At 43.4% G+C, this 14,035-nt stretch overlaps 1 protein-coding gene across 16 annotated transcripts in view; it reads right to left on the bottom strand.

The window, feature by feature from the left end:
- Window positions 1-14,035, bottom strand: part of Med12l (mediator complex subunit 12-like) — a 313,028-nt gene that overhangs the window by 227,745 nt on the left and 71,248 nt on the right. For all 16 annotated transcript variants that reach the window (XR_003954333.1, XR_375531.4, XM_030252646.1 and 13 more), the window contains 4 exons: window positions 13,908-14,007; window positions 13,533-13,669; window positions 7,618-7,749; window positions 4,301-4,427 (listed from right to left, as the gene is read on the bottom strand). Coding sequence is in view for 14 of the 16 variants with exons in the window: in XM_030252646.1 (XP_030108506.1) it covers window positions 4,301-4,427; window positions 7,618-7,749; window positions 13,533-13,669; window positions 13,908-14,007 (496 nt within the window). In the remaining 2 variants the exon portion in view is untranslated. The remainder of the gene's footprint in view (window positions 1-4,300; window positions 4,428-7,617; window positions 7,750-13,532; window positions 13,670-13,907; window positions 14,008-14,035) is intronic.

Below are 14,035 nucleotides of genomic sequence, written 5' to 3'. Positions count from 1 at the left end.
GATCTGACACCCTCTCCTGGAGTGTCTTAAGTACAGCTACAGTGTACTTACACATAATAAATAAATAAATCTTTTAGGGAGGGAGGGAGAGAGAGAGAGAGAGAGACCCTAAGACAAGTTGGTATGAGGACTAGGGGGTATATTGCTGTGATAGACCCTTTGGGGAGGGGAGGACTGTGGAAGGACTTTGGAACTTTGGGCTAGAAGAGCCATTGAGTATTGAGAGCTCAGTAGGATGTTCTGTAGGCGTTTAGAAGATAACAATTTGAAAACAGTGCAGAAGATGGAGGCCTGGCTTGTGAAATTTCAGAGGGAAATTTAAAGACTCTACCAGGACGATTTGCTATTTTAAACTAAGATTCTGTAATCCTTGTGAGCTGGGGCTGAAGAGTCAACCAAAATTAACAAGAGATTGGCACCACTGAAGTGAAACCTCTGCATTACTGGGTCAACTGATGCGGATTAGCTGGAGCTAAGAAATTAGAGGTAAGGTTAAGAAGAGACCAGCATCACTGAGGTAAAATCATCTGGGAGGTGTTTCTTGAAAGCATAAAAAGCTGTGTTCCAGGAGCAGCCAAGAATTGTATCTTGTGTTGGCAGTTGGACTTTATATGTAAGATTCACCCAGGTCATACTGGTTTTGAAGGCATGGAGGAGTCACAGGGAATAGCTGATGCTATGATGTGACACCAGGAGAGGCCATGGGTGAAGGTGCAGCCTCAGTGGCAGTTGAAGGCCTAGGACTGAAGGGGTCATGCAAAGAAGTGGAGTCTTGGCACCAGGAAGAGAGTCTATGACAGACTGTTGGAGAAAGTGCCCAGCACTTTGGAAATGCCAGTACCATGGGATAACCAAGAAGAGCGGCAGCAGCAGTGGTATGGAGCCAGCTGGAGCTTAGAGTAAAGCTGTGTGCACTACAGAAGGCAGAGCTGGAGAAGTGACCCAAGCTCTTTGGAGAAACCCAGAAGATCAAGACCTGACACTGAGTGGGTGGAGTTGGTTTGATTATGACTGAGTCATGATTTTTTTCCTTCTTAAAGTAAGAAAGTATTTTTTTTTTAACTTTTACTGGAGCCCACAGTTAAGAGACTTTAAATTTTAAGAGAGAGGCTATTTCAAAGGGACTAAAATCTTAATGTGTTTGTATTTACAAAGACTGGAACTTTTGGAGATCTTAGGGATAAGAAAGAAAGAGCTATGGTTTAATAGTGATGTGTTTGTGTGTCATGATGACAAAGGGTCAGTTCTGACTGGTCTTATGTCAACTTGACACAAAGCTAGAGTCATCAAAGATGAAAAAGCCTCGATTGAAAAAAAAAAATGCCTCCATAAAATTTATCTGTAAGGTATTTTTTTTAATTAGTGTCCTTGGTCCATGTGAAGCAAGCCAGCAAGCAGCACCCCTCCATGGCTTTTACATCAGCTCCTGCCTCCAGGTCTCTGCCCTCCTTAAATTCCTGTCCTGACTTCCTTTGGCAATGAAGAGCAATATGAAAGTGTAAGGTGGACAAACCATTTCCTCCCCAACTAGCTTTTGGGTCATGGTGTTTCATTAAAGCAACAGAAATCCTAACTGAGACAATGAGAGCAAACAGAATTCATTACATACAGGTATAGTGTGTCAAAGGAAAACACTGGTAAGCTTTACTTTTTTGTTGTTGTTTTTGGGAGGTTTGTTTGTTTGGTTGGTTGGTTTTGGTTTTTGAGACAGGGTTTCTCTGTATAGTCCTGGCTGTCCTGGGCTTTGTAGACCAGGCTGGCCTCAAACTCAGAAATCTGCCTGCCTCTGCCTCCGGAGTGCTGGGATTAAAGGCGTGTGCCACCACGCCGGGCCAAGCTTTACTTTTTAAGTTTTAATCAGACATTTGCTGCAGCACTAACGTGTCAAGCACTGGCAGGCGGGTTAAGTTTCTTTTCAGTGAGTGAGTATGCGGTGCCCTCACAAGTGAGAAGACGAGGGCTTAGGATGCCCCAGAGCTGGAGCTGGAGCTGCAGGTGGCTGCCAGCCACTGAAAACAAGTGCTGAGAACCAAACCTGGTCCTCTGCAAAACAATGACTGCTCTTAACTGTAGAGCCTTCTCAATAGCCTTGATGGACAGGCTTTTATCACACCGTTTTAACTGAAATATGTGGACCCCTTATACTAAACACAGTTTCAAGTTGAATGATAGTGGTTTCCTAGAAAATAAGTCACCGTGCAACCTCACGTGCAAGCCAAAGCACAGCTAAACTTCTCTTTCATTACTAAAACTATTTGTGACTGTCTTTGTACTGAAAGGGCTGCCTCTCCCAGGTGTCTATGTGCACTATTTCAAGTAGGTTTTTTATAACAAAACAATTTAAATACGAAGTGGGCAGGATCCGTGTGGGGAATCCTGTTGTGGCTAGTCTTGACTATAAACTAGATAAGATTTAGACCCATCATGAAAAAAAGAAGCTCTGTGCATGTATGTGAGGGAGTTTCCAGATTGCAATGGAGTGGGAAGACCCTAAATGTGGGTAGCACCATTCATTTGGCTAAATTCTCAGCATGCGCCCTCTGCCTCCAGAGTGCAGGATGAGCAGCAGCGGCCTCACTTCAAAGCACCTGGTGCCCTCTGGTGCAAATAAACCTTGCCTTAAGTGTCCTTTGTCGGGCCTCTCACCCCGGCAATGAGAAAAGTAACTGATGCCAGCCCATGTAAACACAAGGAGGAGGATAAGAACACACACAAGGCCAGTAGTTACTCAGCTCAGGGGTCTTTTTTCTGTAATTCATAACCCATCTTTGTAGCTCACATTATGATTTTCAGTATTGCAGCCACATTCTAAAGCTTTATATCTAAACCTTCAGGACAAGTTTAGAAAACTTCATGGCTAAAATCTACAAAGGTTAATTCCTGGCAGGGTCACTTTCATAAACATCAACCAAAACAAAAACAAAACAAAACAAAACAAAACAAAAAACAAAAAAAGCAAAAACAAATAACAAAACAAAACAAAACAAACAAACAAATTCATTCAAAAGCCCGTGTGCTCAGTACCCTGAACACTGCACGTAAGAGTCTCCTCTCTCACAGTAAGCAGCCCCTTCTCAGGGAAACTGATAGAATCTCTCAGGCATTAAGTGTGATCCAGAAGAGGCAAAGGACAGAAGACATTTCTCCCCCCAACAACAACGGGAATGAGCAGAGGCAGCAAATCTGGAACAAATGTGCACTTCCCAATGATCCAAGATGATTGTCATCTGCCACCCCCCTCCCCAACCTGGCTTTCTGCTATCAGGGAAGTCTCCTCTGCCTTCTCATCTTCCTGTTTCCAACATTCAAACCACTTGAATCTCTCCGACACTTGCTGTCCCCAAGGCCAATGGTTCTCAACCTGTAGGTCTCAACCCATGAGGAACTGTATTAGAGGGCTGCAGCACGAAGAAGGTTGAGAACCACTGCCCAAAGCTTTTCACTAGGCCTCCAGTTAGTTAAAGGAGAGCCTCCCCTTGCTTGTCCCAAAGATCCAGTGTCGGGCTCCAGACAGTCATAATCAAGTATATCCAGTGTGCTTATTTTACCTCTTTTCCACAAACTTCCCTATCCCCCCTCTACATCACTCTTCACCCTGCCACTTTTGTGTTGTTCTAGATATTCCCCAAGATGCTGTTATATTATCTCATCAGAATATCTCACAACAATGGTAAGCAGTCTAACACTGCTTACACTTTAACTTTTCAAAAATGTCCACTCTCAGTACCCCTAATGGGTAGTTGTTAATTCTACAGACTCTCAACTTCCCAACACCAAAGTCAGAGGACATCAGCTTAGGAAGATGAAGACATCCCAAGGGGAATGGTGAAGCCATGCCCATACCATCATCAGCTCCTGTACGCTACAGGTCTATAGAGTATTGCTGTTTCTTCCCCCATGTCCTTAAGTATAAAAGTTAGAAGGCAGCTCTGAAAGCAAAATATTATCATCACAATGCACACTTAAACATCACAGGACATGCATCCCTCTGTTTGGGTGAGACACACAGAAAAACAGAAACTAGTGCACCAAATATAAGGGAATGAAGATACTTAACTTTTATATTTTAAAGTTTTTGAATACCTCACTGATGTAAATATAGCAAACTTACCCACTGAAAAAATATATAGTACATTTGCTTAGTAAAACCTATTTTCTTCAGTACCAACAACTTTAGATAAGATGCAAAGAAGAGAAGGCTTAGATGATAAAGGGAGAATGTGGGGAGGGAGAGAGAGGAGCAGAGGAGAGGGGAGAGAGGAAAACCCACATCCCAAAGCAAAACACCTTCTTTACTTACACAGCGCTGGGGCCTGTGTATCTAAAAACCTCAGCAAAACATTCTGGAAAACAGGCAAACTAGATCCTGCAAGAGATGCTGAAGAAATTGACTCTTTCTCATCTAGGACTTCTGATTCCCCACATCTCTATAGGATAAAAACACACAAGAGCAGTGAGTCAGCAGAGTGGCCATACAATTATCTCAGGTGATGATCAGCCACCTCTTATAAACAGCTGACCTCTTAGGCAAAATATGCAACAGGGATTTCCAATAGCTGAGGACCACTTATCACAGTGAATATAATTTCTGGTTTTTATTATTGGTTATTTTATTTATGTACATTTCAAATGCCATCCTCCTTCCCAATCTCCCCTCTGCAACCCCCCCATGTCATTCTCCCTCCCCTTTGCCTCTCCTGAGGGTGCACCTCCACCCACTCACCCACTCCTGCCTCACCTCTCCAGCATCCCCCTATGCTGGGGCATCAAGCCTCCACAGGACCAAGGGCCTCCCCTCTCCCATTGATGCCAGATAAGACAATCCTCTGATATATATGTAGCTGGAGCCATGGACCCATCCACGTATACTCTTTGGTTGGTGGTTTAATCCCTGGAAGCTCTGTGGGGTCCAGTTAGTTGATATTGTTGTTCTTCCTACGGGTTGCAGTCCCCTTCAACTCCTTCAGTTCTACCCCTAACTCTTCCATTGGGGTCCCTGGACTCAGTCCGATGGTTGGCTGTGAGTATCTGCATCTGTATTAGTCAGGTGCCAGCATAGATTCTCAGAGGACAGCTATATCAGGCTCCTATCAGCAAGCAGTTCTTGGCATCAGCAGTAGTGTCGATCAGAGTTTGGTATCTACAGATAAGATGGATCCCTAGGTGGGGCAGTCTCTGTATGGCCTTTCCTTCCGTGACTCCAACCAAGCACATGAATTTAATTTCTAATAGAGGAAAACACTTCACAACAATTCATCTGATTTCAAAGAACTGTCATTTCTGCCCTGTACTGTACAATAAATTCTGCACTGTCAAAGTACCCAACTGAACATTTAAGACAGTACCATATAATATTCCTTACTCCCACGCAAAACTGCCAGGAACAACAGCCTGAGTTCATGTCTACTCCTGTTCTCCTAGACTGTGTGGTACATGGCTGTGAATCTGATGACATTGTGTTGTGTGATTGTGTGTTGTGTGTTGTGTGAATGTATCAGGAAGATGTATTTATGAATGTGTATTAGGAGGTATAAACTGAAAAAGCAAACAATTCTTCCAAAAAACATTATTTTGCTTATTCACTACACTACCAAAAGCATTTCCTAGGTAGGGTCTCTGTGAATCTCTGTGGTTCATGAAACACATCTAGAAAAGTTATTTTAATTTCTAATTACTACAGAATTTACTAAGAATATTATATTAAAATACCAGTTATTCAATCTATCCTGTTTGCAAATGTCAGGTGTTAATGACTCCAATAATAACAGAAATTATTATCTTAGCCCTCTCTAAGAAATACATGTTTTAGATATAGGATAACTTCAGCTTGGAAAGTAAGCTCTATGTGATCCTCTCCAAAAGGCTATGCATAGGCACATACGCGCATGCATTATAAAATACAGAGAGAAAAGGAAACTGGTATTAAGATGAAGAAAAAAACCTAGAAAGAGCCACAAACTAGTGAGAAATACATCTTTAGTTGGTGAGGTCTAGGTGGTCACTATGGTTACCACAAGGCAGCCTGCTTCTCATATGTAGAAGACAACCCTGCAAGGCTCTCCTTGTCTACACTGTACTGTGTGGCATTTGCTCGAACCTTCACAGTTTCTTTACGTTCCAATCGCAACAACGTGATGTCTTGTTTTTGAGGAACAGCACTTTGCCAACAGGAGAGAAGGTGGTATCTGTGATAGTGTCCTTCCCCTTCCATTCCCCATAACTCCACAGGAAGTTACCAACAGCCTCATCGAGACCCAGGTGGGCATTCTTACATTCACACCACCACCCAGGAGGCCAGACACACAACCCTGACCATGATGGGCAAGGTCACTTCTGTCAAGCTCACTCTCTGACAAGGGAAGGCAGACATTAAACAATAAGCACACCATGTACATTCACTTGTCCTGCAATGAGGAAAAACAGCAAACCTGAGTGGTATGCTAAGAGCTGCTAGGAGTGGACACTGATCCCAAAGTGATAACAGACTTACCATCACCTAGGAGATGACATGTTGTCTAAGGATGCTCCATGAGAAGTGACACTTAATGAAACAGAAGTGTCTCTAGAGAGACACTGGGCATGAAAATCGGGAGCAGAGTTTGCCATCCAGAAGGAAGAGCAAGAGCAGGGCCCAAAAATGAAAGTAAGTTGTATGTGGTTAGGGAACGAAACAACTGAGATTAGGGGTAGAATGTAGCCCAGAGGACAACAGGTACCAGATGTTATAGGACAGGCAGGTGAGGCAACAAAGGGATACTCTGTGGGCCTTAGGGAGCTCTGTCTGCCTCAGGAAGGGGGGACTACGATCTGTTTACACTTCTACAAGCCCACTCTGTGATTCCTGTAGAGGAGAGAGGAGAAGAAAGTAGAAGCAGAACTGAATAGGAGGCCAAAAGTCATCAAGGTGAGGCAGGCCATAGTCCTCAACAGATTACACTGTCCCTGGGGCCACTAGGCTAATGTTTATATTAAGAAAATTCACTTTAAGATGGGGGTGGGGGCACACTCCTTTAACTCCAGCACTTTAGGGAGGTAGAGGTAGGTAGAGAACTCTGAGGCTGAGGCCAGCCTGGTCTACAAAGCAAGTTCCTGGGCAGCCAGGGCGACATAAAGAAGCCCAATCTTAAAAAACAAAAAACAGCAAAGAAAGAAGGTTCACTTAGAAAATTCCCCTTCAACAGTAGCTAACATTGACAAATATTGGCTATGGGTTTTTGGGGCTTTAATGATTCTATCTAGAACTAAATCATAATCCCAAAATGATAATTCAAATTGATATCTACAATCTCATAATCCTGTCTCTAGAAAATAGAGTCTACTAATTCATGAGGTGGCTTCAAAATGTCAGAAAATTGGTTTACACTATATACAAGTTTACATACATTTATTGCTGTTTTATGAATCTCTGTCTCACAAAGTTGGGTTTCTTTTTTCTTATCTAAATGTTAAATCCATGTCTACTTAGATCCTACTATGAGTCTTAAGAAGACTATATGTCCTTTGCACACCTTTCTCAAGACAAAGAAAGCTAATGGAATAAAGGTAAAGAGGAAGATATCTCTTCTCACCACAGCATATTTAACTATGTCATGCATAAAAGAAGAAAAACAGACCCACCTCTGCCTCAATCTCCGCTTGCCTTTTCTCCAAGAGTTTCGCCACAGCCATGGCCCTGTGCTTACCAGACCTTTTGCAGCTTACAGCCCATTCACATAACAATGTCACCACAGCTTCATCATTGGGGGCAACCTAATGACCAAGAGAAATGTACCAACAATATCACGTTAATGCAAGCAAAGGACTGCCTAATCCTTAAAGCTTTGTTCCCAAGTTTTACTAGCAGAGTGCTTTCAAATCACTTTAACTCAAGCAGGGGAGGAAAACACTCAAAATACAGCTGAATGTGAAACAATTCCAAGAGAACTAGAGTTTCCTTAAAGATAATGACCACTGGGGGCTAGAGAGATGGCTCAGCGGTTAAGAGCACTGACTGCTCTTCCAGAGGTCCTGAGTTCAATTCCTAGCAACCACATGGTGGCACACAACCATCTGGTAATGGGATCTGATGCCCTCTTCTGGTGTGTCTGAAGACAGCGACAGTGTACTCACATACATTAAAGAAAGAAAGGAAGAAAGAAAGAAAGAAAGAAAGAAAGAAAGAAAGAAAGAAAGAAAGAGGGAGAAGGAAGGAAGGAAGGAGGGAGAGAGAGAGAGAAAGAGAGAGAGAGAGAGACCACTGAACTCCAATGACACTGAAATACTATTACAAAGGGCGCATACTCAACCCCACTGTTAGGTGGTTAGAATGTGGACTTCCCCCTCTTTCTCCCTTCTTCCCCCCTCTCTCTACCTTCCCCCTCCCCTCTTCTCCTTCTGCTCTCCATCAGCATACCACATACTCCCCTCCATGATTATTCATATCCACTATAGACCCAGAGACATCAGGCCCAGTAACCATGGGGTAAAACCTCTACAATATAATGATCCAAAATAAATCTTCCCTCAGTTAAGTATTCTGTCCCAGCAATGGAAAACTGACTGACATACTTGATGGTACCTCCTTGGCTTATACTTATATGGACTTGTTTTCCTTACATTAAGTAGCTATTGCTATTAAGTGCCTAGTTACATGAGAGGCACTATGAATACTTAATGCTGCACTAATAATGGGTTCACAACATCTTATGTCATCTAGCAATGACATGCCCTTTTATAAATGTAAGCAAATTATCCACAGGTACCTCAAAGCCTGCTGATTTCACAGCTGAGGGGCTTCCTGTCAGCCATGCCCCTGCCTCCACTTGCAAATACCTTCCTCTCTTGTCTGACTGTACACCAACTGTAATACACCTTTCATGAATCCGTGAACCCCTCTCCTTCAAGACAAATCCTAGTGGTATATCCTCCTCCCTGTCACCATACCAGCAGCCTTTCAGTGAGCTCAGAAGCCCAAAGTAAGAAAACACACCCACATCCTTGGAATGATGTGGCAGGCATGAGGCCAGGGACTAAGGATGTGATGGAAGGCATAAGGCACAGCCCCTGACATCACAGAGCAGGCGTCTGAGAAAGGTAACTGTGCCCAAGCACAGCCAAGAAAGAAACAAAGCCCTCCTATTTCTGGTGACAGTAATCAAGCACAATGCCTAAACCGGGTGGACTCAGGTAAGTACAGGACATGCTGAACTTGAGACTTCTGTTACCTAAGAACTCTAAACTTTGAGCACAAACTGGTATGAAACCATCATAAACAAGCACTATGTAGGTTTTGCGGTTGGAGTTTCATGGTGATACTAGGAGCAGAGACTGAGAAAACGACCCATGCTGTGCTGTCCTGAAGCACTCTGCTCTGGCTGGGGCATCTGGCCTGGCTGTTTCATTACTTGGAAAGAAGTCTGTTCACAGGGGCCCCAGAAAGAGAATTGAAAAGCAGCTTTTCCTGCCTGCCACCCTTGGGTCTTCCCTCTTCTCCACGTTCCTGAAGCGCCCAAACGTGCAGTGCAGCCTCTGCTCTCACACCAGGCAGGATCAAAAGCAGAGAGGCCAAGAGGAAGGAAGTGGTCCAAGAGCTCTGCAAAGCTGTGGGGCCCTCCCCACCTGGCGGCCTGGAGATGAGGTCACCAGTAACTGCCTAGTCAGTACCGGGAAGCTGAGGGCTCCGTGGTTCACTCCCCTCAGGTGACTGCTGGGCCCAGAGGCCACTGTCAGACAGCCTCTGAGCTCTGAATTGAATGCGAGAATTTCTTCCTTTTATAAGACACAGAGTGGAAAAAATACTAAAACACAAGGTGCATTCCCTACCTTCTTTACAGCAGCACTCAAGTTGACACCGCCCCAGCAGGGAAAGAGTAAAAGCAGCTCACATTCCATGAGCTATTAGTGAAAGCGTGCCCCCAGCACGGGCAGGGTCAGCTCCTCTCACCACAGGCAGAGCCTGGTGTCAAATGTTCTCACCTGTACTCTACAATTTCTAACGGACTTTAGCTGACTATTGAAGCTGAGGCTGTACGCAAATCAGGACTCTCCACCTCCTACAAGGATGTGAAGGATCAGATTTCCCTCTTAGCCATTACAAAGCAGTCTGCAAGGACTACAGAGACAGGAGGGGCTGAGGTCCCCCCAGCTGGTATGAGAAAGAACACCCCTTGTAAAAGCAAACATCAAACCACCATGACTAGAGAGAGGTTGCTAACTTTATCTCCCACCACGCATGCAACATCAATCCTGGACAAATTATAGGACCCAAGAAAAAAAGGAGGTACATTTTAAAGATGGGAGATACATATCTGAGTCTTAACCAACCACTCAATATATCTCCATCTTACTAGAGAACAGGTACATAATGTTGGTTCTTCCAATAAAATATAAGCTATTTTATTACTGGCCACAGTAGCAATTTTTGGAACATACTTATTATGTTTTATAATCTCAATGGATATTCATGCTCAAGTGTTGTATAACTATGCGAAAACTCTGAGCACACAACTGTGAGTAACTTGCTCTAAGCCACACAGCTACCATCCAATATTTACATGTGAATTCCAGGAATAACAAGTAACTCAGTGCTCAGGAAAACAGTGGCTCCTGAGCCAGGCACGGTGGCACACGCCAGCAATCTCAGCACTAAGCAGGCAAGGCAGGAAGATTTGGAGTTCAGAAGTCTCCCTGAGCCACAGAGGACCTTATCTCCAAATAAGAAGGGAAAAAGAAAGGGAACAGAAAAAGAGGGGAGGAGAGGGGAAGGGGAGGGGAGGAGAGGGGAGGGGAGGGAAGGGGAGGGGAGGGGAGGTTGATTCTTTGGTTCAGTGGACAAGTAAAACCGTCTGTTATCATTATTTAAAATTGTAAATGGACAAGTAAAACTGTCACTTGCAAACTTATACATAAATACATGCCTTAATATAAATGCATATTAAAAACTAAAGCCACGTTTTAAAGATGTTAATGCTATAAACTTAACATTTTAAGTATTTAAACATTAATGTTTAAATATTTAATGTTACAGAAGGGGCCGTCCATACAGATATCCTCCCAGATTAAAAGTTAGGAAGCGTGAACTAAAAGTTAACAATACTGTCTTTGTTTTACTCAAAGGCACCACATTAACCACAAAGCCACTCACATCTCTTCCCAGAATGCAATCAATATTCAAATCACCATTAAACCTCTCTTGCATCCCCATCCAAACTGCTACATCATCCAGGACTTGGTCTAAAGCCCATACTGCCCTCTAGTGGCGAATACCATGACACATGCATAGCAGAGAATGCCTTCCTTAAGATGTGGCTCAAATTCTACCCTGCTTTCTCAGATCAAATACAGTCAGACAGGTAGCATTGGGGTCTGAGTACGAATATCCCCTACACCCTCACATTTTCCAATACCTGGTCTCCAACCAGTGGTAGTTGGGAAGGTTATGGGCCCTTTAAGATGTGGAACCTTGCTGGGGAAGTGTCACTGAAGGCAGACTGGGGTCTTATTACCTGGGCCCATTTCCTAGTCTCTCTACTTTCTGTGTGGGGATGAAACACCAAGACACTGCTTCCGAACTGACAGGCCAGCTTCACCCTCCTGCTGTCACATCCCCTGCCTATTATGAAAGGCAGTAGCCCGCCCCTCTGGCATGTAAGCCAAAATAATTTCTTCCCTAACTTCTTTTGATCAAGGTATTTTATTACAACAACGCAAAACTAATTCATATAGATAAACAGACAATATCATTTTAAGAGAAATTCTCAGTAAAACTAACTATACGACCACAATAATCATTTTTGTTCATTTTACAACAGAATAAGCTCGTTGGAATTTAACCTTGCAGAAGCTCATACGCCCAGTGGCTTGTTTCACGTGGCTGCTGCAAAGTCACTGGGCTTCTGAGAGCACAGGGAGATTTATTCTGAAGCACGGCAACGTCATCTCTATCCTTGACAAGGCAGCCTCCCTAACACTTACTTTTGAAATTGCCTGTGTGTAACTTGAGTTTCCCTTCACAGGGGTCGCATGCCAGATATCCTGCCTATCAGATATTTACGTTATGATTCGTAACAGCAGCAAAACTGCCGTCATGAGGTAGTAATGAGATAATTTTAGAGCTGGGGAATCGTCACAACATGAGGAACTGTCTTAAAGGGTCACAGCATTCGGAAGGTTGAGAACCACTGGAATAAGGCTTTAATTTTTTTTTTTCTGAGGATGTATTTATTTATAATTCACAGGCATGAGTAAGATTTGTCTGCATGTTTGTGCAGCGCATGCATTCCTGGTACCTGTGGAGATCACATGAGGTTGAAAGATCTCTTAGACTGGAGTTACAGGTGGCTCTGTGCAGCCATGTGTGTGCTGGGAAACCAGGCTCTCTAAAAGAGCAGCAAACCTGCAAAACCATCTCGCCACCCTGCAGCAGGAACTCTTGACTTAGTTGGCACAGCAGGGCTGAAGGGTTCTTAATCTGCTTGGGCAAAACCCAAACCAAAGAGCACTGTCACTTGACACACACACGCACACACACACACACACACACACACACACACAACACCTTAGCCCTGCAACCCGCATCCAACGAGAAAATCTCAGGATTTCCTGAAGCATTTTATCCACACTGGCCCTGATTACAGGGATGGAAAGTTTCTTGTCTTTGGCGACAAAAGAATACCATGTGAGCTGAGAATCATACAGACGCAATCTGCTCTACCAAGTACAGGAACCCACTTCTGCAGAGACTCCCAAGAGACAGACAGAGACTCCACTCAACATAAAGCTTGCTTCTAACACACTGAACCCTTGTGGCTCCTACAGCCCTGAACCTGTTTTTTAGAAGACAATAACAGCTCACAAATTATTCCCAAAGAGGAATGTTGTGCCGGGCCCCTGCTTGGGAGATGGAGCGTTTTGGTTACCTTAATTGTTTCATCTCTCCTTTCCACAAACCCAGGACCAATGGCAAGCTCAAAACCCAACGAGACCTAACAAGTTAGCTAAAGTGTTTCCTTTGAAAATGAGCTAAAACTTACCTCAGTATTCCTTCGAATCTAACACAAGCTGTATATATGAGGGGCTTTTTTTTCATTACCAAAATAATACTTTTATTTCTCTGTAGACTGAATAAGAAAACCTTCATTGAAATCTTTATATTTACAATCTTTTAAGAGGGGGAAAATAATTGTAATTAAGGCTTTTCAAAGACCATGCCCATTTATAGCCATGTGCTGCCCTCTGCTGTGCTAGAGACTAAATTACACTCCAAATTAGCCAAATATTCTATATACAGTCGTCAATCATTAAACAAACAGCGAGCTAAAACTGAAATGTAGAGACGATGATTAGAGGTTAAAAAGTATCCCACATCAACACATCCAGGCAGATCCCACCCAATACACAATTCACTACCATGATGGTGAGTCACCGTGGTTCCAAAAAAGAAAGATCATTAAAGCACCTGCTTGCGTAAGAAACACATCAGACTAAAGACTTTGCCACAACTGAGTGAACAAGAAGAAAATAAGACAAAAAAAAAGAAAAGGAATATTAAATACCTCTTGGTTATCTTTGTTTTGGTTTGCCCAGAAAATTTTATGATAAAGAGTCTCCATTGAATTGCTGGAATCAGTTCGGTCGAAACAATGACGATCTAAGACTTCCAGTGTATGCAAGACCCGACTAATAGTCACCCCTGGATTCAGAAATTAAGGAAACAGATATCATAGTTTAAAAAAAGGACCATACAAGGGAAACTGATCTATATTCTCAGCAAACACTACCAAAGAATGGCAAGAACTAAACCAGACACTCTGGGCTGCTGGTAGCTAAAGGCTTAATGCTCCTTCACTCATGCGCAGTGCTTCACTGGAACGAGAGAAAGCATAAAGCCCACTACTCCGACGCACTCCCTCTCCCATGATGCACTGTACCTGCCGTCGACTCCTGACACTTATCAAAAGACCACCGAACTTCCACTGCACGGCCTCGCTGCTTTATCTGCTGTTCTACCTCATAAATCCTTGCCCGAACCTGAAACATAAACACTTCAAATTAACTT

The sequence above is a fragment of the Mus musculus genome, chromosome 3 (genome assembly GCF_000001635.26).
Source record: "Mus musculus strain C57BL/6J chromosome 3, GRCm38.p6 C57BL/6J".
Lineage (NCBI taxonomy): Eukaryota > Metazoa > Chordata > Mammalia > Rodentia > Muridae > Mus > Mus musculus.
The sequence above is the reverse complement of the archived record's forward strand: the minus strand, read 5'-3'. Positions and strand labels throughout refer to the sequence as shown.